Source organism: Mandrillus leucophaeus, unplaced genomic scaffold (genome assembly GCF_000951045.1).
Source record: "Mandrillus leucophaeus isolate KB7577 unplaced genomic scaffold, Mleu.le_1.0 Scaffold682, whole genome shotgun sequence".
NCBI classification, from domain to species: domain Eukaryota; kingdom Metazoa; phylum Chordata; class Mammalia; order Primates; family Cercopithecidae; genus Mandrillus; species Mandrillus leucophaeus.
The window spans coordinates 681,088-708,854 of NW_012107386.1; the positions used below are offsets into that span (position 1 = coordinate 681,088).

Consider the following 27,767-nt stretch of genomic DNA (forward strand, 5'->3'; position numbering starts at 1 on the left):
GATTCAGGTTTCAGCATTGATTTGGTCAGAAGTTGGCACTTTTAAAGATTATCTTAAAAGTTTCACTAAAACTCCCTTTAAAGCCCAGAGTACTGTCTTTATGAGAAAGGGAGCAAAGGTCCTCTACATCCAGGGTTCTGATGTCAGTCAACATTAACAAAATGATTTGCTTATGTTTGTGTGAGTGGCTTGTTTGTTCTGGACCAGACAGAAGGCTAAACTGACATTAAATTATGCTTAGAATGAGAATAACTGGTTAATGCATCCAGTAGCAATAGTTAATATACTGGTTGTAATGAGGATGATATCCAATTATCTATTCTAACTGAAGAAAATGGCAGAAAAAAACCATCATTCTTTACTCTTAAGAATTATGTTTTAAGAAGTCTGAAAAACCCAAACACTGGCCCATACACCTTCTATGTTAACCTAGTCTAGAAACATTTTGATATGCAAGGGGTTTTATATTAATGAAAAATATGGGAAGATAAAGTTTATATATATATATGGAATTATTATTTTTGAGATTGGGTCTCACTCTGTCACCCAGCCTGGAGTGCAGTGGTGTGATCATGGCTTACTGCAGCCTCACCCTCCCAGACTCAAGTAATCAGTCTCCCGATAGCTGAGACTACAGTCACGCTCCACCATGCTTGGCTAATTTTTTTTTATTTATTTTTTGTAGAGGTGGGGCCTCCCTATGTTGTCCAGGATAGTCTCCAACTCTGGGCTCAAGTGAGCCTCTTTAAAAAAGTGTTCTTTTTTTTTAAAATTTCAGGATGCATTTTAATTATTTACATAAATTAATTGGTTATCTATTTTCTTGAAGTGTACTTCAAAGTCCTACAAAACTTAATTGTTGACCTCCTTAAAATGTAGGTGAGTATATTTAAATTTCCTTTGCCAGTCTGAAGTAAAACTTTAAATTCAACCCCTCAAAGCAGGCCTTTGCCCTTCCTCTAGGAGATTGCGTCATGGAATTCTGTTTTACATCCCTTCATGAAAGAAAAATGATCTATCTCCCATCATGCTTGAGCTAAGTCAGGAGCAACTACTGAAATAAGCTAGTGTGTGTCTCATATGGGTGAAGTGGAGCCCACCAGTAATCAATAATCTCTCCAGGAGAAACAAAACAAAACAAAGATATGTTTAAATGTGAGCTTGGGTGGTTTCCAATTTTACCAAAATGTAAATATGGCTTCAGTTGAGAATTTTATTTTTCACTACATTTAGTCTCTATTACTTTGTTCAATGAGTTTCTCTATTGTGTATCTAACACTAAGCGAAAAAGACCTTTTGCTGGAATAGTTAAAAGTATAAAAAGTAGGAAAAGAAACTTGGGTAAATATACTCACTAATGATCTTTGGGAAAACACCTGGTTTATTATCCTACAGTTTGTGCAAGGGCTGCTGCAAAAATAGTCAGAACAAAATTGCTTTTAATGTTTTTAAAGATAGAAAATTCACTGGTTTATACATGTTTTAGGGGGAGGTGAGGTGAAAAGTGAAGGTTCCCAAGCAAGAGTGATAGGACAGTGTTAATGATCATATAAATTTTCAGCCTTAAGTCACCCTATTTAAATACAATTATTTGTAAAAATTTTAATTAGCTAGACTTTTATAGCTTTTTCCAATAAAGACCCTTTCCTGTTGGTGATATCAGAGATGTCTGAGAGACGTTGATGTATTATATGGTTCAAAATTTACCACATTTTTATTCTCATAGGATGCAGCACCAACATGATACCAAATGGGTGGAATGGGGAATATCTTCTCTTGAGGTTGTGCCCATTGGAGGCAACTGTACTGGATAATTCTAAAAATGGCTAATCCTGCCTCACTTTTAGGAGACACTTAATGTAGTGTTTAAGAGTAAAGAACCCATAGTGCCTAAGTTCAGCCCCTGGCTCTGGTACTTTCTTGCTCTGTGACTCTTGGCAAGTTTTATTTTTTCTGCTTTGGGGTACTTTTCACTAACATGTTCCTTTTACATTTTCAAAAACTCTTTTCATCTGTGAAATCATTTCTATGGGTATTTGGCATGTAATTAATTACCCATTAGCTCCATAATGAGGTTGGATGAAGTCACATACATACTGGCAAAGCTGCCCAGGTCTCAGAGGCTTATTTTTGAATTCCAACTTGTACCTGAGACCTAAAAATTAGGTAAGATTTGGATTGATCACACTTCGGGATCCCCTGCTACAGTGGATGTGTGGTTACCTGTATTTAAAACAAAGGACTGCTGACCTTTTTCCTTTTAATAGCTGCTTCCTTGATTTACCTAACTATTCTTCATTTTATTTCATTTATAGAAAGAGCACTGAACTAGTGAAGCATAGTAGGAGATAACTCGCATGCATGTATACATGTATATGCTAGGGCATGAGGTATTTCCTATTGTGGTCTTACAAGCTGGAAGCATTTGGACTGGAGGCCCTTGAAAGTGTCTCTAGTTCTCACTTTTTCTAATTTCACTTTATTACTCATACTGCTTGCCAGCCAGACAACTGATTTGGTTTCAGATGTAGCACTATCATTCTCCGTTTCTGGTTCAGTTGCTTGGCTGTGTGTGGCTCACCACTACTCTTAACATGTGAGAAAGAAAATATGGAGGTGATGCAGAAGTTAAAGGTTCTTGGTTGTAAGCTTTTAAGCAGACTATATTCTGCCTATGGTTTAAGATCACAGTGATCTAAACCAGGGGTTGGTGAACTTTGAGCCAAATTCAGAATGTGGCCTGTTTTGTGAATAGAATTTTAATCAAGTACAGCCATAGCTATGCCCATTTGTTAGGTATTCTTTGTGGCTTCTTGATATGATGACAAGAGTTTTGTAATTATGACAAAAATGGCATGGCCCACAAAACTGGAAATATTTACTACCTTGCTTTTTGTACATGAAGTTTGCTGATTCCTATGCTAAAGGAAGGTATTTACTGACTGTTTGAAAGTATGTATGATGAGTGTTCAGGTAAAACTGATTTTAGCAATATGGTAATATTGCCTTTATATAAACTATCTTTAGTCTTTCTGTGTATATTAGATGGAAACCATATTTCTCTTTTTGTTAAGGGCTTAGCTGTTAACTGTGTGCATCTGTATAGCATATACAGAATAAACTGGGAAAAATAAAACGTGAAAAAATAAGGATGCTTTTTTAACCAAAAAAAAACTGTGTTGGGTGTTAAGAGTTTGACATGCATTATGACTAATCTAACACCACTGTGCTATAACTGTTATTATTTTGATTGTACTGGGGAGGAAACTGAAGCTCAAAGAAGTAAAATATGAAAGCTATGTATGTATTTAGCCATTACTCCAGGCTGCGTTTAGCTATATTGTCTCTCTTCTATCACTTGCGTGGATGATGTATGGCCCATACTTAAAATTCTTTCAGCCTTATTAATAGAGATATAAGGAATTTTAATGTTGTTTCTCTGTAAAGATGAAGGGGGTGGAATTGAACTTGTTATTACACTCTGGTTAGTTCAGTGAAGATTATTTAGTTGGAGTAGAGCATCTGCTTCAAATAATATACAATTTGAATAGAAGTCTACTAGCTAAATAATCTTGGATTATATAAACATATATATTTTTGGCTAGAGATGGAACTCTAGGGATGAACAATTGGAAAATTAACAATTGTGTTTGAAGTGAGTTCTCTCATCATTAAGAGCTATTTCTACCTCTCAATAAATAATGGGTCTGGCTTTCCTGAAATGTGTCTCTAGTTCTTTTTCCCTAATGAAGGAGTTAGACCTAAATAATATTTTCACACCCTTATTAACTACAAGCAGGGCAAAGGATACTTTCAGGATCTCAAGTGATTATTATTTAAAGAACTCCTATTCATAAATTTTCTGTTTTCTTCTAGTAGATCCTCTTTGGTAATGAACCAGAGCAATGTGTTATGACCAGTGACTCATAAATATGCCCTTAAAACCATTTGTTATTTGTATCGACTTGGAATTGTTCCTGTTTTAATTTCAGTACTTAAATTGGAAAACAAAACTGTTGCTTGTCATTACAGCAGGTAGAAAGTACCTAAATATTTATCTTGGTATGCCAGTTTTTGTTTTGTACCTTCAGTATTCCCAGAAGTGTAGAGTTAAAAGGGGGAAAAAAAAAAAAAACTATTCAGATATGCCAATATATTTCAGAGGAAAGATGAACTTTATTTAAGACTATTAATTTTTGGCTGGGCGCAGTGGCTCACGCCTGTAATCCCAGCATATTGCGAGGCCGAGACGGGCGAATCATGAGGTCAAGAGATGAGACCATCCTAGCCAACATGGTGAAACCCTGTCTCTACTAAAAATACAAAAATAATGGGCATGGTGGCATGAGTCCCAGCTACTCGGGAAGCTCAGGCAGGAGAATCGCTTAAACCTGGAAGGCGGAGGTTGCAGCCAGTCCAGATCGTGCCTCTGCACTCCAGCCTGGTGACAGAGCAAGACTCCGTCTCAAAAACAAAAACAAAAACAAAACCCACTAATTTCTGTACTTCTGTAAGGTGTTCTTCCGGGAATAAACTATATTACCCAGATTATCAACAGAACTGCATTTAAGATACTTAGTAATTTTCATTCTTTTAAAATTTTTGTGAAATATATTGGCTTTTTTTGTAATGAATTTTGGAGATCATACCGACAAATTTATATGATGGTTTCTGATTAGCATAAATAGACGACAAAGTTAGTTTAACTCAGTATTGCATGTGTCCTAATGTGACATGTAGTTAATCTTTCTCTGTGTCCTAAATGGAAGAAAGATCATTCCAAGTTAATAATCACTTACATGAGCAAAGTTATGTATCACAGCTTAATTCACTATTGGAGAAGGTTAATTTGTCCATTTTTGAGGATCATCAAGCAACTTTACTAAGGGGATATTGTATTTTCCAACATATTTTGTTTTGGGCTTTCTTTCTACTTGAAAAAACTACATATATTCCAAAAATTTAAGAAAATGCTCTGTATCTTCAGCTAAATAAAGCTTGTTCTTTACAAACAGTAAAGAACCATGAAAGATAATTCTACTTTGTTTCTTGCTACTGTACTCAGTCAGAAAATTAAGAATCTAGAGGTGCCATGAAGGGGAAAATGTGGAAGACCCTAGACAATCTTTTAAAAGAATGTCCTTCACAGCTCTCCAGTGATCTACTGACTTTTCATTTTTCTTCAGTTCAACTTCTTTTAAATTAAGTTGAACCCAGGTTTTATTGAAAAGTTTGACTTCAGAAAGGACTTAAATTTAGTATTCATTTTTTTCCTGATTCTGCAGAAAATGTCTCTAGTTCCGTGTTCTCTCACAGAGCTTTTACCTTCTCTTTAAATAAGCACTCAAGAATCTAAATGCCAGATGTTTAGGCAATATAGTTTTGGGGCCGGGGTACTTACTTTTCTTTACTTTTTATGTTTAATCTTTTTGGTGTCTAATACTACTTAGTACCACATTTTTCACTGAGCAGTTTAGGAATAAAATGAAATTCTGGCAAGTTCAAATCAGCTTGATTTTTATTTTCAGATGAACAGGTTGCCAACCCCTTAAGTGGCTTGCTATCACAGAAGCAGACCATTTTGGTGATAGATCTGTCCCTTAGTTGATTGATTGGAGTAGAGGAATTAGCAATCTGTGACATGCTCTTCAGAAGTAATTTTCCTCCAAAGGTCAAGGAACTGTGGTCACCATTTCTCTGGCATGATTTGCAGCTACTCATTGTAGCCTTATCACCAGTAGCAAATGCAACAGCAGAAAATGGAACATTTCCGTGCTCATTTTTCTTTCCCTCTGCCTAACTAAATTTCTCGAACACCAATTTGGTATTACCTCTTTCTGTTCTGCCATCTACCATCCAACTCAGTGAAACTTTAAATGCATAAGGTATGTTTTAATTTATGAATTAGGACCTTCCTATGACATTTCTCTTTTAAATAGATTTATGTAATACTATACATAAAGATGTCTTGAACTCAAGAATGTGTATCGAGGACTATGTATAATAGAGGACTTGGTGTTTAGACCTTTCTAGTGAGTCCTAAATGGTCAATAGGAACTGTATATGTTTGAATTAGTTCAGGATATGTTATGTGCTGTTCTCTGTTACAAGGTTGAAACAAATTATTTTCCTCTGTTTCCCTCCATTCCTCTTTTAACTCTACATGGGTTATTACCTTTTTTTTTTAAAAATGTGGCTTGAATTGCCTCATACTCCTTGATAAAATCTTTTAAAGGTTTTAATACAGCTGTAGAACAAACTCTAAACTCCTTTTGCTGATATCTAAAATTTTTCGTATTTACTTGTTTCTTCCTAGTTTCCTACATATTCTGGATGCTCATTATACAGAATTATTTGAGATTTCACAACATATGATGTTCCCTTAGACTTATATGCTGCTGCTCTTGCTTTTCCTCTACTTTTAATCCCATTTCCATTCTGGGTTGCCTCTGTTTGGTATATCCTTCCTCATATTCACTACGAGTAACTCAATGAAACCTTCCCTAAGCAACCCTAGTGTGGGTAGCCAATTCTTTTGTGTTCTTTGGAATTTTCATCATATTATTATCCTACATAACAAATTGTATTTATTTTAATATATATGTCTCCCATAGTTTGTCTCATTTATCAATCTAGTATTATTATTTTTGTATTTCCTATCGTCTACTCCAGTGTACTGTATTTGCCCTTAACCTTGAAATACAAAATTATTTACAAAAAGATTTGCAAAAGATTTATTAGTATGCTATATTTTACACCGCTTGGATTATACCTTGTTGTAAATTAGATATTAAAAATTATTTTGAAAGTTTTCTTGTTACTCAAGTCAAGTAGACCAGTAATAATTTTCAAGACTCCTTTCACAAATTTCAGATAGGGAAGGGATGTACAACAAATAGCAAGGGTTGACCCACTTATTTTGTATAGCTACTCCTAGTTGTTATTGCTAATCAGAATCCTGTAGTCTAAAATTAACAGTGGCTATGAAGGAGAGCAATTAAGGCCATTTGTCTTTCAAATGAGTCAATATGGGTCCCGCTGGTAGTTTAAATTTATATACAAAGGGCACTCACACTATTATAAAGGGTAATGGGGGCCCTGAAGGCCTGTGTTACAAAGCAGTAAATTATTTTAGAGTTTGATAGCAAATTATATTTTGAGAAAAACATTCCCCTTGCTATGTGAAGATACATTTCCTAGCAACCTATTTTCATTGATTAATTTTAAATTAAAAAGTACATCTTTTTTAATGAGAGCATTTATAAAAAGTCTATTTTAAGCATATTTAAAAGACAATGTTAAGCTTTTGAGTTCTCGAGTTGGGTTGTTTTATAGGATTTCTGTAGTCATAAGAGTGATTCAAGAATACGCTCAACATATTCTCCTTTTGGAAAAGATTTTAGAGCTTATAGTGCCAACATGACATCTCTGATGTTTCCTGCTTTGCCTGTGACACTCACCCCTCTCTGTCGTTGGTGAGGGGTGTAACTTTCACTCATACTCAGATTACCAAACTTTTGATGAGGAAAGTAAATTCCTTTTTTTACAGGGAAGAATTTACAGCATTGGGGTTTACTACTCCTTAGTCTGTTGCTTGGTCAGAGAATTCACTGAGTTTCTTCGCAGAGATCCCCATGGAAACTAAACAAATAAGCTATTTGAAAGGAGACAGGTTATTGGTTTTTCTCATTAAACCCACTGCTGGATTTTCATTAGTTCTAATGCATTTTCTTTCAAGATGAGACATATAGGCCAGTTCTTATTTTCATGATTTGAATAAACTAAATATGTTGAGTCGTGTGTGCCTGTACACATCAGCTAAGAAGCAAAAATAATCCTTCTACTTTTGCAATACAATTACCCCTGAAAATTAAGCCAGAAAAACCATGACTGATGCAAAGGGGAAATGCTACCCCCATTTAAAAAGACTAAGTTATTAAATAAAGTAGGAGCGGTGAAAGTGATTATAGGCTAATCTGATTGGTTTTATGCTTGAGTCACCCCCTACCTTTTAAATCATAATTGTGTATGAAAGTAATCTAAATAAAGCATGGAAGATATCACAGACCTCAAGCACTTTAGACCCTAAAAAGCTTTATGTTTCATTGGCTATTATGAGATTTCAAATAGTTCTTTTAAAGCAAAGATGTCGGTAAAACTTAAATTATTTCACCTTTTTGAATTTGCATTGTAGAGGAAGACAACTTTCACTCTTGTTCTTCCTCTGCTTCTCACCGCTAAAGTTATTAAAAATGATTTAGGCTCTAGGTGGTTTGTGAGGCAGGAGAATAGGGTCTGGAGGCAGGGAACCTAAGGCTGATTCACCTGACGTCCTAGAACTAAATAGAAAGGAAAACCCCAACTTTCCAGTTTCCCTTTGCAAACTTCCTCCTTTTCTGAGTGGTGATGGAAAACTGAAAGTACCTCTGATTGGTTGCAGAAAGTACTGTACAGTGTTAATTGTGGGCCACCACTTCATTTATATGAGGTGAACACCAAGTGGCCAATCGGAAGCCTCTAGGGAGGTATTTGGACCCCAGAAGATTCCGTATCCGGGCCCTTGAGCCGCTGCTCGTGCACTCCCACACTGTGGAGTGTATTTTCATTTTCAGTAAATGTCTGCTTTCGTTACTTCATTCTTTCCTTGCTTTGTTGTGGGTTTTGTCCAATTCTTTGTTCAAGACGCCAAGGACCTGGGCAAGTTGCAGTGAAGACCCTCTACCAATAACACTTTGTGTATTTCAAGAAAGCCTGACTTATGCATGTATCTTCTATTATTTTTAATGATTCAAAATCAAGATTGAGTAACATACTGTATATATCAATATAACATTTCCTTCTCCGGAGCTTTCATTATGTTTGGAAAATCTGTGTAGAATGTAACAGTAGTCCTCTTTTCTCCTAGGTGGCTGTACTTTTGATGATGGTCCAGGGGCCTGTGATTACCACCAGGATCTGTATGATGACTTTGAGTGGGTGCATGTTAGTGCTCAAGAGCCTCATTATCTGCCACCCGAGATGCCTCAAGGTGAGAGTCACTCTGTTTAGTCAATGTTAGGGGAACAGGTTTGCAGTGTCTAGGATTTTCTTATTTTAGGTGTAACAACAATAATTTAATGGTTATAATAAGCTAAATTGCTATGCTACTGGATCACATCTAAGAGCCTTAAAGTATTCTCTGCCTTTCCCTTAATAACTTTCTGTAATTCTGTATTCCTCAAGAATCCTCACTATACCTTTGTTATTTCTGTCTTTGAAAAAAAAAATAAGATAAGTGTTAGTGTTTTCTTTCTATTTAATAAAAACCCAAGTTACAAACCAGAAATCAAAAAATAAAAAAGCAGAATAAACAAAAAAAAAAATCCTTTCCAAAAAAATCTTAAATGTGGGATCAGCTCTTTTCATTGTTATTCAATTAAATTATACAGGTTGGATCCAATCAGACTAAAGGGAAAGAATTTTATTACATTGTAAGGAGAGAGGTTGTGTCTTTCTCCCAGTGGTCATGAGCATGCCAGTGATTCTGAGGGGAGGCAGCATGGAGACAAAAGTGTCTAATGGAGATCTTTTATGTGGGAATTGTAGAGAAATAGGGGAAAAATCTGTTCTTTTTGTTTGTTTGTTTGTGTTTTGAGATGGAGTCTCACTCTGTCACCCAGGCTGGAGTGCAGTGGCCTGCTCGCAGCTCACTGCAACCTCTGCCTCCCAGGTTCAAGCGATTCCCCTGCCTCAGCTTCCTGAGTAGCTGGGACTGCAGGTATGCACCACCACGCCCAGCTAATTTTTGTATTTTTAGTAGAGACGGGGTTTCACCATGTTGGTCAGGCTGGTCTCAAACTCCTAACCTTGTGATCTGTCCGCCTCGGCCTCCCAAACTGTTGGGATTACAAGCGTCAGCCACCGCGCCCAGCATCTTTTCATTTTTTACCTTACTTTGTTATATCCTTTGATTTTGGGTTTTGTGAGATAATATAATTTATAATTGTTTAAGCCAGTGTGCAGTGTGTTTCATCTTACTTAGGAAAAACACACAATTAACATAGGATGTCAATATTTACATACCATTTCATACAATATTAGACTAATAGTTGTGCTTTTCAATTCTGCATGTTAATCTGGAGCAAATTCCAAGTTCTATGCATATATGCTTAGCAATAACATTAAATTGTAACATTGAAAATATAAACAGGAATTTAAAAATACAACATCAAAGAGAACAAACTCTTTTCCTTCCAATATTTAGAAAGAAACAAGACTAGTACATGGTACATAATTATATATTATATATAGTCACATATGTATAATATATATCATTATGCTATTATAATATATAATATAATGTGCTGATTACTTAGTACTAGTAATTTAGGTTTCAGAGTGTATTTTAGTATTTTTATTATGATTAAAAATGGTTTAGAATTAATTTTTCTATAAAATGAGTAAGTCCTTCTTGAGTGTGAATTTTAGATGCGACAATTTTAAACATAGCCATTAGAAGTGAAAATGTCAGTTCTGGTTATTGAAGAGTGAAAATTCTATCAGCAGCGTCCCTGAACTTGCTGATTAATATGATTTAAAAAAACAAAACGTGAAAACATCAACAATAAACAATTTATCACAATTATGCAAAGCAAATAAAACAAAACCTAAAAGTTACATTTCTAAATGTAATTATTGGTTTGTAAATGAATATGGTAAATATTTCCTTGAAAAAATGTTTATTGGCTCCCCCATGATGTGTGCTTTTATAGTAGAAAGAATTAAATTTGCTTTTTACTCTGAATTGTCACCTTCTGTGACTGAGTAGGCAAATGGTTATTTTTGAGGCTGAACTGAGCCATAATTTCCTTTGCAGAGGGATATTGGAACTGTGTGGTTGACACTCTTTGCTTCTTATATTTGACCCCTACTTTGTCAGCAGACTCATTTAATTTTGTGCATAGATTTGTATTTTTTCTTTCAAAGGTATGTAACCTTATTTTCCTGGTGCATTTTAATTAAACTACTGTAATTTTTTACCTGCATTTTCTCTGTGGTATATTTAGACTGAACTTTTCATATAAAATTGAAGGGGGTGGGCTGGGATGCACACATTTTGAATGTTTATCATCATAGAATAATAAGAAAGATGTTGATTTATGGAAATGTTACCATTGCTAATTACCATTGATGGTGGGTAATGAATAGTTGAAGAATTACTGCTTAGATGACCTTGTTGGCTCACCTTTGATGAACAGCTTAATCGGTGGTTACAGTACAGGATGATATGCACAGAAAATGAAAGCATTTGAAATTCAGCCATATCTTCCAATTAATAGTACATTAAGTAATTAATCATGCAGAGGAGGGAAAAAGGTCACGGCCACTTTGCCGAATGAAACTGTGTTTAGTCTTCAGAGAGGTGAGAGAAAGCACTCATGTATATTCTTCTTTTAGTCATCTCTTTTTATAATAGATGCTATTGTTTTCATTTTCTTTCTGATATTCCTTTAAAGTGCTGACTGAACATTCCTTGCTCGTAAATTGGCATAAAGGAGACATTTAGATTTATCATACTAAAATGTTATGATCTTTTTATTGTCATATAAATTAGCAAGCATGCTTATTTTCTTTATGTACTTTAAAAACACACACAAAAACAAAACAAACAAAAAACCCCCAAATGTTTGGCAACTCTATAAAAGCTGGCTCTCCAAACCTAACTTGTTATTGAACTGTGTGATACTTGGTGCTGTTAACTGGCTTCTGTTTATTGACCTTTTTGAACTAAAAGCCAAGAGCGAGTGAAAAAAGACAGGATGAATAAATAGAATGAAAGAAGGTTGAAGATGGATAGTGGAGAATAATAGACAAAAAGAAGATTGTTTCTATTCATGAAGAGATACAGTACCATCAATCATTGCTTAAAATGTTCTGCAGCAGTTCCTACTTACTACTTACTACACAGTCCCACATACTAGTTTGGTCAGATTACAATGATGATGACTGAAAGGTCTGCCAAATAGAATAAAAAATAGCATACAAAAGAATAGGTACTTCGTAAGACAGTTCTAATATCCCCAAATCATATGAAACTATGGGCACCTACTTAACTCAGTCATCAAGGAAATACATATTTAAAACACAGTGAGAAACTACTGTACAATCAGTGGAAAAGTGAAAATTTTAATTCCAAATGTTGGTAAGAATGTAGAGTAAGTAAAACCCTCTGATACCACTGTTGGAGCATAAATCTGTACTACCTTATGACCAACAAATCCATTCTTGGGTGTAAGCCCAGCAGGACTAAGTATACATGTTCCCCAAAAGACATGTGCAAAAATGTTGATAGCCTCAGCATTCATAATAGTTCCAAGCTGAAAACAACCTAAATGTCTGTTAGCAGTGCAATGTATAAATAAATGATGGCATATTCATAAGGTGGAATATTGTACTGCAAATAAATGAAAGAACCATTGCTTTATACAATAATATGAATGAATTTCACAAACACAATCTTGACGGAAAGAAACCAGATGCAAGAGAGTATATATTGTTTACATTTATATAAATTATGTAAGTTTCAGAAACAGGCAAAACTAATCAATGATGTTAGAAATCAGCATATTATTTGCTTGAAGTAATGGGTAATGATAGTTAGTGCTTGTCAGGTGGCATGAAGGAGTCGTCCAGATGCTGGTCATATTCTATTTCTTCATCTGGATGGCATTTTACAGTTTGAGATGTGGTGAAATCTGTAAAAAGTCATTGAGCTGTGCAATGATGAGTTGTGTACTTTTCTTTATCTATCTGATATGTCAATGTAAATTGAGAAAAAATAAATAAAACCAGTGCACACAAGCCTGGGAAACTAAAATAATAAATAAAATGTCATGGATTAGAACAAAAGATATAAAATAGAAATCCTCAAATGGGTCCAAACTTCTTGTTTTCTTCTTACCATACTGGACTCTCTCCTCCCTACTAAAAAAACATTGTGTTCGTTGATATGTTTGTATGGGCCTTGTGTTGTTCTCTTCCCTCTGCTGAAATATTTCTGTGTCTACTTATCCATTCATCAATCTCTTACCCATTCTTACTGTGTCTACTCACGTTCTACTAGCTTTGTGAAGATCTTCCTGACTGGCTTGAAAGTCTATTTCTTCTATCCTCATATCAGAATATGCGGCCCACTGTACTATGTACTACTTAAATTGTAGCTATTTTTATAGTATATTTCTTACATGTCCTTCTGTCCATTAGACTATAAGGTCCTTATGAACGGCAGGGCATGGTGGCTCATGCCTCTAATCCCAGCACTTTGAGATACCAAGGTGGGTGGATCACGAGGTCAGGAGTTTGAGACAAGTTTGAGCAACATGGTGAAACCCCGTCTCTACTTAAAATACAAAAATTAGCCAGATGTGGTGACAGCGCCGTAATTGCAGCTACTCAGGAGGCTGAGGCAGGAGAATTGCTTGAACCTGAGAGGTGGAGGTTGCCGTGAGCCGAGATCAAGCCTGGGTGACAGAGAAAGACTGTCTTTTTTTTTTAAAAAAAAAAAAAAAAAACCCTTATGAACATAGACCATTTTTTTTTTGTCTTTTATTTCTCAAAAAAAAAAAAAATTTAATTTTTCTTAGACAAAAATGTCAACTTCTGTAATGTAAGTTTTAAAATATTTTTGTCAAGAATTAAAGAAGCTCCTCTTGTTAGAAAATTAATTGAATTAAAAAATACCCCATTTACCAAACATTATATTGAGTTGAGATTTTTATGTAATTAGACCTTCACATAAAATTATTAAGCTTTGACCTTTGTCTTTATGAATATTACCTATCTATTTTGGATACACTTAAATGTTGTTAATTCTACCAAAAATTAACTCTTTTTTTTGTCTTTTTGTGTACTCTTTTCAAGTTTCTTTCTCTCTTTTTGTTTTTGACTTTTGCTTGCCAAATCCCGATCTTTTGTTCCTCAAAAATCTATTGTATATGTATTTTCAGAACCCATAGAGAATAAGAGCTGTTGCACGGAACTAGAAATCGTTCTTTGATCTCAAAGACATGTGCATTCTTGACCTTGTTTGTCAATATTTTTTATGCTTATGACCTCGTGAAGCAAACATATTTGACCATTTTACTATATGTTCTGTCCTAGATCTGAGAGTAGGGATTGTGATTGACATCTCAATACATTTATCTTTGACTGTAATTACAACTGCTTTTATTTTTAACAGGTTTTTGTAAAATGGCTAATTGAATTTTAGTTTAGAGTCTCTAGAGAACTTATTTGATAGTATTTAAAATTGTGACTGAATTGTATCCTACCTTCAGTCTAGTGTTTTCACCGATAATAATGAAAATAATTGTACAGGGTTCTTTATTTAAAATGCACACACACTATATATATAGTAAAAAATGAAAGCCCTTTGTCATTAAATTACTCTGGAGATTGAAGTAAGGAATCATTCCTCCTCCCTTATGAAACTGAGTGAGTTCTGATTCAGTAGGTTAGGGCCATATGTCTCTAAGTGTTTTTCGGAGAAGCCACCCTGATGAGCCAGGGTGGTATAGAGAAAGGGGTAGGGGTGAGAATGTAGGGGATTATAAAACAGATAATTCCAGTACCATTCTTCAATTATTTATTTGGAGAGATTTAGCGCGCTTTTTTATTCAGTGGGGAGCATGCATGAGTCACATGATTTTGTACCTGGCTTTCTTCTGATAGTGTGATTAAGTGAAAATTAAATAAGACATTGGTGTCCATAATTTGATTCTTACAAAAAAAGGTATAGGTAACATTATTTCAGCTAAGTTTTCTAAGTAATTATATTAGTCTCTTAGTTTTATAGAAGATTTAGTAATAATTTAATTTAGTAATAATTTGTTAAAACAATGTTATATATGCCATGTAACACATTTTAATACATCTGAGAAGAAATTTCAAGGAAGTTCTTATGTTAACTTATGCTTTCTTTCTCTCTGGGAATAGTGATCAGTTACCAAAAGTAGTGGATCACTGTGACTAATATTTTCATCCTCCATTATAGATGATTAATGAAAAAGCATATGTTTTTTACAAAGTTATAACGGCCAAAAATCTCACACAGCTGAATTAACAGAATTATTTGACAGTGCATCTGCCAGAGAGAAAACGTGGCAGAGAGTGGTAGAATAAAGTTCTGTGCATGTAGTATTGGCAACGAATATTGACTTGCAATATTATGGCTAGTTTTGTATTAGAAGATTGAGAAAATCAGGCCAAAATGTTGGTTTACTTTCTTTTTGTCATCTACTTAGCATTGTCTGTTAACACAACCAAAGAGAGTGTGTCTGTGAACATGTGCAGTTGTCCTAAGGGGAACTGAGGGATTTGGTTGTAGTAGGGGGAGGAAGGGCTTAACATGAGGCCATTAACACAGATGGGAAAACCTCCAAAAGTACTGGATATAGGTGTTAGATTCTAAGGAGCCTGAAAACTGCAGAGGTTTAAAGCTGGAAGGTTATGCATCATTCAATGATTTCAGATTTTTTTTTTAAGTAATAGAATTCTTTTTTCTAAAAAATAATATTTTCCACTGCTTTAATATTTAAAATCAATCACAAGGAATGAATGGTCCTGGAACTTACTTGTTTTATAATCCCCTACATACTCACCATCTACCCCTTTCTCTGTACCACCCCGGCTCCATCAAGGTGGCTTCTCTGAAAAACGCCTAGAGACATATGGCTCCAAAGGGCAGTTTGAAAACAATGATGTTGCAAACTCAAGCACTTTTAGATAAGCATCTCTGAGATTATAGTACTTACTACTATTAGCTACCACTTACTAGTCCCTTACTGAGTTTTACTATACTAGGGACTTGACATGTCTCTTTTAATCCTCACAAGAGCCTTATAAAATTGTAGTGGAGTGAGTATCTTAACAGCATATCTACAGAGACAAAACATGGCAGAGAGTGATAGAATAATTGTCACCTAGGGACAGAATTGGAACTTAGATCTGTCTGTCTAATATAAAAGTTACGCTTGTTCCAGTACCACCGTGCTTCATCATTGTAGTTGAGTTGACAAATTTCCTTGACTTGGGCATGGGCATTTATTTAAATCCACTATATAATGAGCTATATAATTTATTTCATTTAATCCAGAATGATCTTCTACCACTTCATTTAAAATATTTCTTTCCACAATTTGAAAGTTTTAAATGACTGTTTCTTACCCTTCGTGGGAAATGAAATCTGAGACTTGCTGTTGTTTGGAATTGCTGCCAAACTTCAGGATTTGCTCTATGATATTCTCATCCCTTGGGGAGACGCTTTGCCCTTCCTTTGGTTTACCTGTATGTTATTTTTAGTTATTTGATAAACACTTGCTGCATGTCTGTTTAAGCAAACCTTTAGAAACACACATATTATCTGCTGTCTCATTAGAGCATGTATGGTAAAAGAAAAAATCGTGGACGAAAGGAATCAGACTAAAGTCTAGGGTTTGAAAATAATTTTAAGTCTTTGTTTGCAGTGAGGTATTTTAGGATGAGAATTATGGGCTTATTTTGATGTGCTCTTCCAAACCATGTTATCATCTGGCTATTGATGCTTTTGCCCTCTGCACAGAGAAGATAGTTTGCCACATTTGAGTTGCTTATTAAAAACAGTGGGAGTTGGAAGCAGTGCAAGGTGAGAGAATGAAAGGCTGTAATGGACTACTTGAAGGGTGAGCCACTTAATGAAGGCTGGTTTTTAATGTAAGGACTATTACCCTAGCAGACATAAATGCAACATGAAAAATGTCTAAATTACAGTGGACAGAAATGGCATGCTGAGACTGGAATTTTTTCTTGATATTTCAGGCACATAATGCATCTAAGTTAGATATGTCCTAATATATTTCAGGAGAAAATAACAGCCTAGAATTAAAAAAAAGAAAAAATAATAATATAGGTGTCAGTGCTAGAGAATTTCCAACCTCCTAGATGAATTAAGATAAGAATACACAGCAATTTCAAAGACTATATAGTCACCTTTAACATATACCTTAAAATCAATAGATAGTCCAAAGACTCAAAATTACTTTTCCTTGGTAGCAGTGTGACCGAAAATAACAGTTATGACCTTATACTTCTCCTCTCCAAAAATAAACTTGACTCAAGATAGCTAGGTACTATCTCAGTTTAAAAGCTTATTATCTTTCAAGCACAAGAAGAATGCCAGGGAAATACATACACACACACACACACACACACACACACACACACACACATATACATACATACAAAAAAAAAAAAAAACAAAAAACCAAAAAACCAAGAGAAGGTAAGTAACTAGGAATTATTAAATATATATATAATATTAATTATATCATATAGTTAATGTGAAAATATGGAGTTATGATTATATATTAGATTATCATTACATATAAAAGATGCTTTAAAATCTTGGAAGAATGTTAGTTTTCCAACCTAGTTCCTGCCAAGAGTACTATAGTATGTTTTAAAGACCTCTACTCCCTCCCCAAAGAGGAAATTATTGGCTGAGATATATTTTTCAATGAAAAGTGCACATCTTCTAAATTTAGAGCATATGACAAATTAGAAATGCTCACAGCATCATGAAATCTCCACCTAGCAATGCTGATTGAAAAGTTGCTGGCTTGCTTTTTCTAGGTTTATGAGAATAAAATTAAATAGGACAGTTTTACAAACTTCATCAGGCTGGTTATGTATTTCTGTATGTTCCTCCCACCTCAGTTATTTAAGAGTTGGAGATTAAATAGGAAAGTAGGGTGGCAAATTTCAGTATTCAAAAGTTACGTTTTGAGGGTGTGATTTTTATCCATGTTAGGTCAGACTTATTGGATACTTAAAAAATGTTTCTCTGACTCCTTCTGTGTAATCCCAAGCATTTAAAATATGTCATTTCACTTAATTCTCCCAAAATGCCTTTGGAATATGTATTCACATCATTCTGTAGATGAAGGAACTGAAGTCAGGTGAGCTTAAGTAAATTGCCAAAGGTTTTATGTCTTGGGAAAGGCAAGGCTAGGAATCCAGATATGTAGAGATCTAGGATAAGGATTTAACCTTTGAACTTTATAAAACAAGTATATGTAGAGATCCTTCTTTAGAGACTGCAGCAAAAAGAATCAGGGCTGACTTGAAGGGGTGGCAGAAGTTGTATCTCTTATGCTTTTTCCAGTGCAAGTAATGGGAAGCACAACTAGAAATGTGTTTCAACTGTAAAGAAGGCTACTTTCACAGAACAAAAGGTCCAGAGTTGGCTTATTCAGTGGCTCAGTGATTTCATCAACAATTCAAATTTTTTCTTCTCTCTTTGCTTCTCCATTCCAGTAGGTCATCTTTTTACCTCAGGCTATTTCCCTTTAAAGGTCTAAAATCTACAGCTATTCCAGGTACAAAATTCAGACACAACAGTATCCTGAAGAAAAAGAGGTTCTTAGTTGTCTCCTCCTTATGTCTTATACCTATCAATAAATAAACACAAAAAATGTTTCTGGGATACTCTTTGATACAGATATGGTAGTATAGATCTGTAGGCAGAATTTCAAAGCTGTGGGATTTAGAAGAACGCACAAATAAAGCATTTATTAAGACAACATTGTATTCTCTAATGCGCAAGCTTGTCTAACTCGTGGGCCACATGCTGCCCAGGATGGCTTTGCATATGACCCAACACAAATTTGTAAACTTTCTTCAAACATTATGAGATTTTTTGCCTTTTTTTTTTTGTAAGCTCATCAGCTGTCGTTAGTGTTAGTGTATTCTTCTCCTTCCAGGGTGGCCCAGGGAAGCCAAAGGATAGGACAGCCCTGCTCTAATGCGTTGTTCAGCCTAGCATCAGGTTTCCCTTAATTTCACACATTTACTACATCTGTACCATGAAAAGCAGAAAATCTTCCTACCCCTAGTAAGCTTACCTTACCTTTCTAACCTGCCATTGTTACTCACAAGAATTTTTCATTCTCTCTTGTTTTCCTTATGATTTTTATGACATGGAATAAATATGGGAACGTACTTTATTTTAAAAAACTCCAAAACTAAGAAAGAGTCAAGTGTTATACAGTGTGTATGTGAATGAATATATGCTAAAGAGAGATTAATTTATTATTGGGGTAACCAGCAGGCTAGTACAACTGGTTCAAAAGATTATAGGAATAAGGGAAACATAATCAGTGAAAGAAAAAATGGTGGAATAAGATTCCTAAATTTTATACTAAATGTCCAATAAGACAATCAAAATGAAACCATGAGGCTATCTTTACTAACAGACAAATCATTTTCCTCTGTACTAGACAAAATTTGTTTGCATTATTATAATGTATCATTTGTGTTGCTATAAATGTTCTACAAGTTAAGTCTTTTTTCACAGAGTTGTAAAATATCTTCATCAGTGGTAATTAGTGACTCCGATGAAGTGACATACTTTTAAATATTAGCTAATCCTTTGGTGAAGGATATATAGTCATTCTTGTGCTGGGTCCCAAGTTTTGAACGTTTTTTTCTTAAAACTTCCGCCTTAGGATCATAAATATTATCCAAGGATGATTCTTGTTAAAAACAACAAAAAAGTCATCTCCTTTAGTTTTTATCTTATTTATTTATTTATTTATTGAGACAGAATCTCGCTCTGTCACCCAGGCTGGAATACAGTGGTGCGATCTTGCCTCACTGCAACATTCGGCTCCCGGGTTCAAATGATTCTCCTGCCTCAGCCACCTGAGTCGCTGGGATTACAGGCATGCACCACCATGCTCAGCTGATTTTTGTATTTTTAGTAGAGATGGAGTTTCACCATGTTGGCCAGTCTGGTCTCAAACTCCTGATGTCATATGCTCTGGCTGCCTCGGCCTCCCAACATGCTGGGATTACAGGCATGAGCAACTGCACCCAGCCTGTTTCCTTTAGATAGGTGCAGCAAGAAGTGTTTATTGACATAAACCTTGTAGTAGGATTGAAATACCCAGTGCCATGCATTATTAAACAATTAGTAAGAGTGGAAAATTAACATCTATTTGAACATTTCATTAGAAATCTAGAATTGTGTTTTCAGTAGCCTTTATTACTTCAGAGTATTTTAAAAAACAAATCTTGGTTTCTTCTTCTTTTCAGAAGCTTAGGAACCAATTCAAAATAGCCATCTCCTTTAGGAGTATTTCCCTTGAAGTATTTATAAATGTGGGTGAATTCCTTCCTCTTTTATGTCTCCCAAATCAGCTGAGCTTCCTGGCTTGCCAGGAATTGACCATGTCCTCTCAGGCTGGGACCCTGTAAACTCAGACTAGGTAGACTAGGTAACAGACCCAGTTACTGGGAGGGCTCTATAGGTATTGATTGGTTCCACGTATGAAATATACAGCCTTTGTCTCTTTGGTGACCTTATCATATGTGTTTTAGTAAAAAAGTTCTTAATCAAACAATTTGTACAGTTGATTTGTCAAACTATATTCTGTTTTAAAAAAAGGCCTCTTCTTAGTTATTTATCCAGTTAACTGCCATTGAAAGAAAAGTAGAAAAAATGTATTACTGAATATCTTAGATGTAATTAGAAGCGGATATCAATTAAAGAACTTTTATTAAGTCAAGGATTAAAGTTAAATCAAGATAAATGAAAAGCTTTATTATTATACATACTAATCAAAAACACAGAACATTAAAAATATACTGAAAATCTCCCAAATAATCCAAAATTGATTCACCTCATGAGTTCATTAAGTTATATTTAACTAATTATTTATTTCTTGAATTTGGGGATTACAGTTTATTTCATGAAGTCATCAATCCCAGTAATTCTAGCTAAGTAACCTGGTATATTCTGGCTGATGTGTAGGTGACCTCAGCTCTGAAGCTTATACCCTTGAGGCTGGTCCTTGAAGACATCAAAGTTAGAAGTACCTGATCTAGTACTTTCTATTGAGGCCAGTATTCAAGGACTTAATTTGTGGAGCCTATAGTTGATAGCAGAGCCTTCAGGCAAGTATGGGAGGAAATGCAGAAACCACCTGCTGAATGACTGAATGATTGTGATTAATTTATTATGGTAATCAACCGTATCACACTAGAAAAGAGAAAAATTCTCTATCAGGGTATAACTTACTATTTAATAAGTATTTGGTTAACAGCTCCTCCGAAAGTAACAATATATGGACAGTGATTGTATTAACAGCTTGCCATGTTCTTCCTGTAAATTGAATTATTTCGGACAAAGATTTTATATTACCTGAAAAAAATTAATTCACAGAAAGTTGAACTTCTCTGATTTGAAGCGCTTTTTTTATGCAAGCCTTATAATGGTGTTGAGCTAATTAAAAAATATGGAACATAACAAACAAATTTAATTATTTTTATTGTTCCTAATCTTATAAGGCAAGCAAATGAATCCCTGTTGTTGTCCAAAGACCTATAGGAAATCACAAAGGCAGATTAGAAGAAAAGACTTCTTGAAATTTTTATTTTTTCTGAATTTATTGTTTTATCATGCAAGGAAGAATCAGAAGAGTTATCACAGGAGATTGGTCACTTGATTACGACAGGTGCCTAAAAATAAGGAATAATACCAGTATTTTAAAATTATTAATGTTTATGATAATATTAATTATATTAATATAGTAATTAATTTTAATATTTAAAAATAAAATAGAAGGTAACACAATGATAAGGAAACTCAGCTCTTCCAAGAAATAAAGTTGTCTTTGTTTTTAATCATCAAAACTGTAATAAAATCAACTTAATGTGTATAATAATATCCTGGAGAGATACCCAGTCTTTCCTCAGATTAAACAGAAGATTAGGAATAATTTTTTGTGACCTCTTTTTAAGAAGACACTGAAAATACTAAGATCAATTTGTTATTTTAACAGAGAGAAAACCTAATTCCAGTCTGGCATTAATATAGTATTTGACGGTGAAAGCTTTAAAAAAATTAAAAAAAAATTTTTTTCTGGTCACCAAACAATGTGTTTCATGATTGCCTTGTATTCAATGCATTTCTTTAAATTCATTATGTTCTGCACACATTCCATTTGTAGTCACTCTACGCTTTTCAAAATACCTATACTATTCTGATGTTTTACTAACTGTTGTATTTGAATGTAACTCACAACAAACTCTTTCCACTGGTAGTTTAATTTACATCAAGCTTATTCAACCCATGGCCCACCAGCCACATGTGGCCCAGGATAGCTTTGAATGTGGCCAAACACCAGTGTGGCCTAGGACAGCCAAAAGGTTGGACACCCCTGATTTACATGTTATATAGAGTTTTTGAGTCATAAGTAAAAATAATTTCTCAGGAAAAAAATAGAAATATTGTCCAAAAATCTTTGTATTGAGATGTATCTCTATTAACTTACATGTTGAGAAGTATCTCCATTAAATTTGGTTTGTAAACCAAGAAAAGGTTTTTATTGATGAAAATATGGACAAGGGCAACATTTTTTAGGCTATCGTGCATATGGAACATATCAACTAGAAGTCCACCTTCAACCAGTTGTCAAAGTGAATCTTGAATGAGAAGGAATATTTATTAGGAAGGGAAAAGTTAATGTGAAATTGTGGTTTTGATTTAATTGTTGGTAATGAGCAAGCCTAAAAGGGTAGGAATTTATTTCCTAAATTAGCATCCAAAGCAACAAAAATATTATCTTTCTGAAAAGTTTAAGAAGTAAATTCAATAGTAGCTGTATAAAACAGTTGGGTATTTAATTTTTCTCATGTTTCTAGTATATTACTTTATATAGGGCTAAGATATAATTTAACTTAACATTTTATAGAAAATAAAAATGTGTTTAAACTGTCAATATTTTTTCTGAATGTAATCTACTAATGATTTTGACTTATTACTTTTGTGGCTACAAGCAATGATACTTAAAACAATGTTAAAAGGTATGCTATTGTTCATGAAGCAACACTGTTCTTGACAATAGAATTAAGAAATTGATGCTTAAAATTAAGAATAAGGTGAAACAATACCACCATTCAGTGTTGTGCAGTTTAGCACTGTGTTTGGCACATGGACCTATGATAAATAACTGTTTTATGAATAGCTCAAAAGCTTAAAAATATAAACATGCTTTTCTCAACGTTCTTCTTGAAAGCATATCTTAACTATGTTGGAACTCAAGTTATTTTTGAATGGATACATAAATGGAATGATAAATTTACATGAAGGAAAAAGGAATATTTTAGAAAATGATTTGAATTTAACTGCTCTTAATGTACTATACTATTGCAAAATGGCCTTTTGAAGCTTTTTAATGTAGATGAATGAATGGGATGAATCTGATCAAGAGGATTGACTGAGTGGGTTTAATTCCAGCCCTGTATAACACTATAATAATATTCTACTGTTGATGTTTATGTTTTTTTCCTGCATGTTACATGAAATATTTGGAAGTTTAGATCTTTGCCCCAGTATTGGAAGATTATATTTTTCATGTTAGGTCTTAGAATTAAACTTTGCTATTAAGGATGTTATTGTGACAAGAACATCTTGCTTTATGTAATAGGCATTGATTTTGATTTTTTTAAACTGGATTATTCAGGCATATTCATTGCCATTGGAACCAAGAAACAGAATCTTCTTAGCTTAGTAGTGGTGACTATTTCTTCTGTTCTCTTTGACTGAAAATTAAAGTCAATGAAGAAAAGCCAGTGGGAAGAGCTGTTACCGTATGTCACATTCCTTATCATAAAGTCTAAGTTTCTCCCTAGTAATAAAATTTATATAAACCCTTTAAAAAATAGGATGGCATTTATGTTACTATCTTATTTTTGCAGGCTGAGCAGTTTTTTTTTTTTTTCTTTTTTACTGAACCAGTAGCAGTGGTACAAAAGTTGTTTTGAAATTTCAAATACTCTACATCTATGTTTAGGAAGTGGACACCTATAGGTCCCAAGAAATCATTAGAGTGGAAGAAATAAAGAGAAATGGATGGTCAGTAAAAACAATTTATAATATTTGCCTAGGTGTGGCGGCTAACACCTGTAATCCCAGCACTTTGGGAGGCTGAGGCGGGAAGATCACTTGAGGCTAGGAGTTTGAGACCAGACTGGCCAACATAGTAAAACCCCATCTCACTAAAAATACAAAAAAACCCAAAAAATAAACAAAAACATTAGCCAGGCATGTTGGTGTGCACCTGTAATCCCAGCTACTTGGGAGACTGAGGCAGGAGAATCTCTTGAACCCGGGAGACAGAGGTTGCAGTTAGCTGAGATCACGCCACTGCACTCCAGCCTGGGTGACAGAGCGAGACTCTGTTTAAAAAAAAGAGAGAGAAAAAAAAGATAATTTTCATATAGGTTTTCTTTATGCTGCTTTTTAAAATATTTACTGTCCATTTTTAAAAAGATTTAAAAGGACATGATTATATATAGTTGAAAAGATAGTATTCTATAATAGAAGTCGTAGTTCTTTGTGCTCAATTTTCCAAGTATTTTTACACACAAAATCTCCAAACTCAGCATATCATATAAACCATTTTGGTACTAGCACCATTATAATACTTTTAACATTACTGAAATTGAAATTGATGTTTTCTTTTCTTTTCTTTTTCTTTTCTTTTTTTTTTTTTTTTTGAGATAGGGTGTTGCTCTGTTGCCCAGGCTTGAGTGCAGTGTCATAGTCATGGCAATCCTCCTACCTCAGCCTTCCTAGCAGGTGGGACTACAGGTGCATGCCACCACACCTGGCTAATTCTTGCATTTTTTGTGGAGATGGGGTTTTGCCATGTTGCCGAAGCTCGTCTTAAACTCCTGGGCTCAAGTGATCCACATCAGCCTCCCAAAGTTCTGAGATTACAGGCATGAGCCACCATGCCTGGTCTGAAATTAATTTCTGTTAAATCTGAAAGAGACCCCAGAGATTATTTCTAGACTAAACTTTCATTTTACAAATAAAGAATAGTGTGGAAATAGGCAAAGTGACACGGGAACCTGAGTAACCTGGATTTAAATCTGGGTTTTATTGCTCGAGATTTGGTCATGACATATAACCTTTCTGAGCTTCCATTTTCCCATCAGTAAATTATGAATAATGATAGTTCTCTCTCTCTCTCTGTAAATGTTGTGGTACCAGTGAAATGAAATACAGTGTGCAGCATCTGGTAGTATCTGGGATGTAGCTGATGGTGAATAATACTATTTGCCTCCTTCCCTCTGGCCCAAGGTGACATGGCTGGTTAGTAATCTCATTAATCTATAAGAAATTGATTTGAATTCCTTTCACTTTTTTTTTAAAGCGAGGAATAAATTGCACTTTCTCATCACAATTTTTCAGTAGCTCATTAGGAATTATTTTATATCCAATTCTGAAAATTACCTTTGTATTATGATTGCTCACTGAGTACAGTTGCTTTGCACTCTAACACATAATGGTATCTAGAAATGATTTTTATGACAAAGATATAACAATGAGATATGGAAATAGTTTGGGAAAAGCTTTATTATTTCTCAAGTCTTAAGACTGTTTTTATGTAGTTATTCCATGTGGGTTATTGAATTGCTTTGTGATCATTCTAATTAAAAAATTTTCTAATGAAATACAACCTTTTACCTTGAATTTTAGTTAATGTTGACAGCAGCTGCAGTCTATGGTGTCATAAGGCAGAGGAAGAAGTTATGCAACAACATTTAAAGCTGAGACACTGGAAAAATGGTTAGAAGTATCTCACACTGCAAAAGCACAAGCAAGCACCAGCAAATATCTAGATTTGGAAAAAAAAAAGGTCTCAAACTGTCTGATAGAGTTTCTCATATTTTAAAAAATCTGGATATTCTATTGCACAAACAGATTTTGGTTTTATGTCTCACAGTAGAACTTGTAAAGATACTTACTTGGATTCTACATATTTGAGTAATTTTTTAACCTGTTTTCAGATGTTTGGGCTGTGCCCAGATTGTTAGCTGTGAATTCTTATTCTAAAATGAGAAACCTGATTAGGTTGGCTGTCTTACCTAAGCCTTGGTTACCTCTTCTGAAGAATGAGAGAATAAGTACTCTCTGCTCTTTGTAGGTCTCTTTTACATAGTATGATAATTAATGTGTTTTCAGTTACTTTGTATGTCAAATGCAGATTCTTTTAAACCTGCAGCTCCAGAGATGTGTTTAGAGAGTGTATAAACCCTTTAAAATTGTAATATTTTGTGTGTGTGTGTGTGTGTGTGTGTGTATACTTGGAATTTTATGCTTGGAAATAATATATGCTTGGAAAATCACATACCTTCCTATACACAACCATCTACAAATACACACACATACATATATTAGACACAGAATATCAGAATAATCACACAGAATAGTAGCACAATTCTATAGAGTACAACACTGAACAGGTCCCTAAGGCACTGTAAAGGGGGTAGGGGGTTACATTTATAAAGGAAAACAAAACTCCCACTTTGCTCATCTCCTAGTCTCGTATCTTGTGCTGATGCAATCAAAGATGATACTTTTATTCTACAAAGTCTCCTCTGCACCCTTTTAGTTTTATTTTCATCCTTTCAAGGAGAGTTAACTGTATCTAGAGTTTAAAGGATTTAAAATTCTTTATTCTCAAAGAATTACAGTGTGAATTTTTTTCTCTCCTAAGACTAATATCTGTAGGTTTTTCCTGTTATTGATAAACACATCTGTTTTATGTCCCACTTGCTATACTATTGGGATGAAAGCCCATTTGCTAGGGTTTACATCCAGGCTGAACAGGATTTGGAAAATCCCCTTCATCCTTTTTCTTCCATATACTTACCTATTGTCCATGGGAATGCTTAGATAAATTACTTTGAGTATTGTGTCTCTCATTTCCTGCAACTTAATGTTGATTATTACAAATAAAGCCATAAGTAAAAACAAACCAATGAGCACACAAATATTATTAAACAACAAAATATTAGATAGCAAATATTATTAAATAACAAAATAAACACTGAGAGAGTTTGCTGTCCATTCCTAAAGTGAATGCCCTGGAAGATCGAGGCTTTTTCCCTCTGTCTAGCCAACTAGTGTTAGAAAGGAACATGTGACTTACCAAATATTTCATAAGTCTGAGAGTATGTACAACTTGTAAAGGATTTGATATTTTGGGGAATATAAAATTTTGTTCCTTTTCTTCAATATCTTATGAAGTAAAATAAGGCAACTGAGGCATTTCTAACAAAGAACTTCTTATTTTGGAAGACTCAGGCTCTAGACTCTAGCACTTACACCACATGATGTGGACAGATTGCCCTCTCTTTCTTAAAGGTAAAATCAAGACTTTCCTATTTGTCCTTCTTTTCCCAGAAAGTAGTTGTAAGGACCAAAATAATACATGATTGTGAACAAACTTTGAAAACAGTTAAAGTATGTTTTTATAATCCCATGAAGTAACAAGAGTACTGTGTTGGTAATGTAAATGGGTTGATACTTGGATCTTTAATTATTCCATGTCATTTTACTAGTCAGCACTTCAAAGAATGAGACTCAATCACATGGTTCATGGCAGTGCATCATATAACATTTATTCAATTCATAATATTTTATCCCATGACTATAGGTAGTAATGGCAGAGTATAGAGATAGAGGAGAAAGGAAGAACCAGGTAAACTGGAGTATGAGCAAATAAAGTAGCTGAAATTGGGGTCACCAGTTTCTAAAAAGAACAGGGAGTAGGACATTTAATCAGAAACTAGACAGACTAGTAGGAAGATACCAGGAAGATGAGACAAGTGGCAAATAATTAGGTTCCCTTCCCTTCCCTTCCCTTCCCTTCCCTCCCCTCCCCTCCCCTCCCCTC

At 34.5% G+C, this 27,767-nt stretch overlaps 1 protein-coding gene across 7 annotated transcripts in view; it reads left to right on the plus strand.

Annotated features, from left to right (window-relative positions):
- The window catches only part of PTPRK (protein tyrosine phosphatase, receptor type, K), a 594,458-nt gene that overhangs the window by 119,678 nt on the left and 447,013 nt on the right, over positions 1–27,767 (plus strand). For all 7 annotated transcript variants that reach the window (XM_012002300.1, XM_012002301.1, XM_012002302.1 and 4 more), the window contains exon 2: positions 8,906–9,028. In XM_012002300.1, the coding sequence (XP_011857690.1) occupies positions 8,906–9,028 (123 nt within the window). The remainder of the gene's footprint in view (positions 1–8,905; positions 9,029–27,767) is intronic.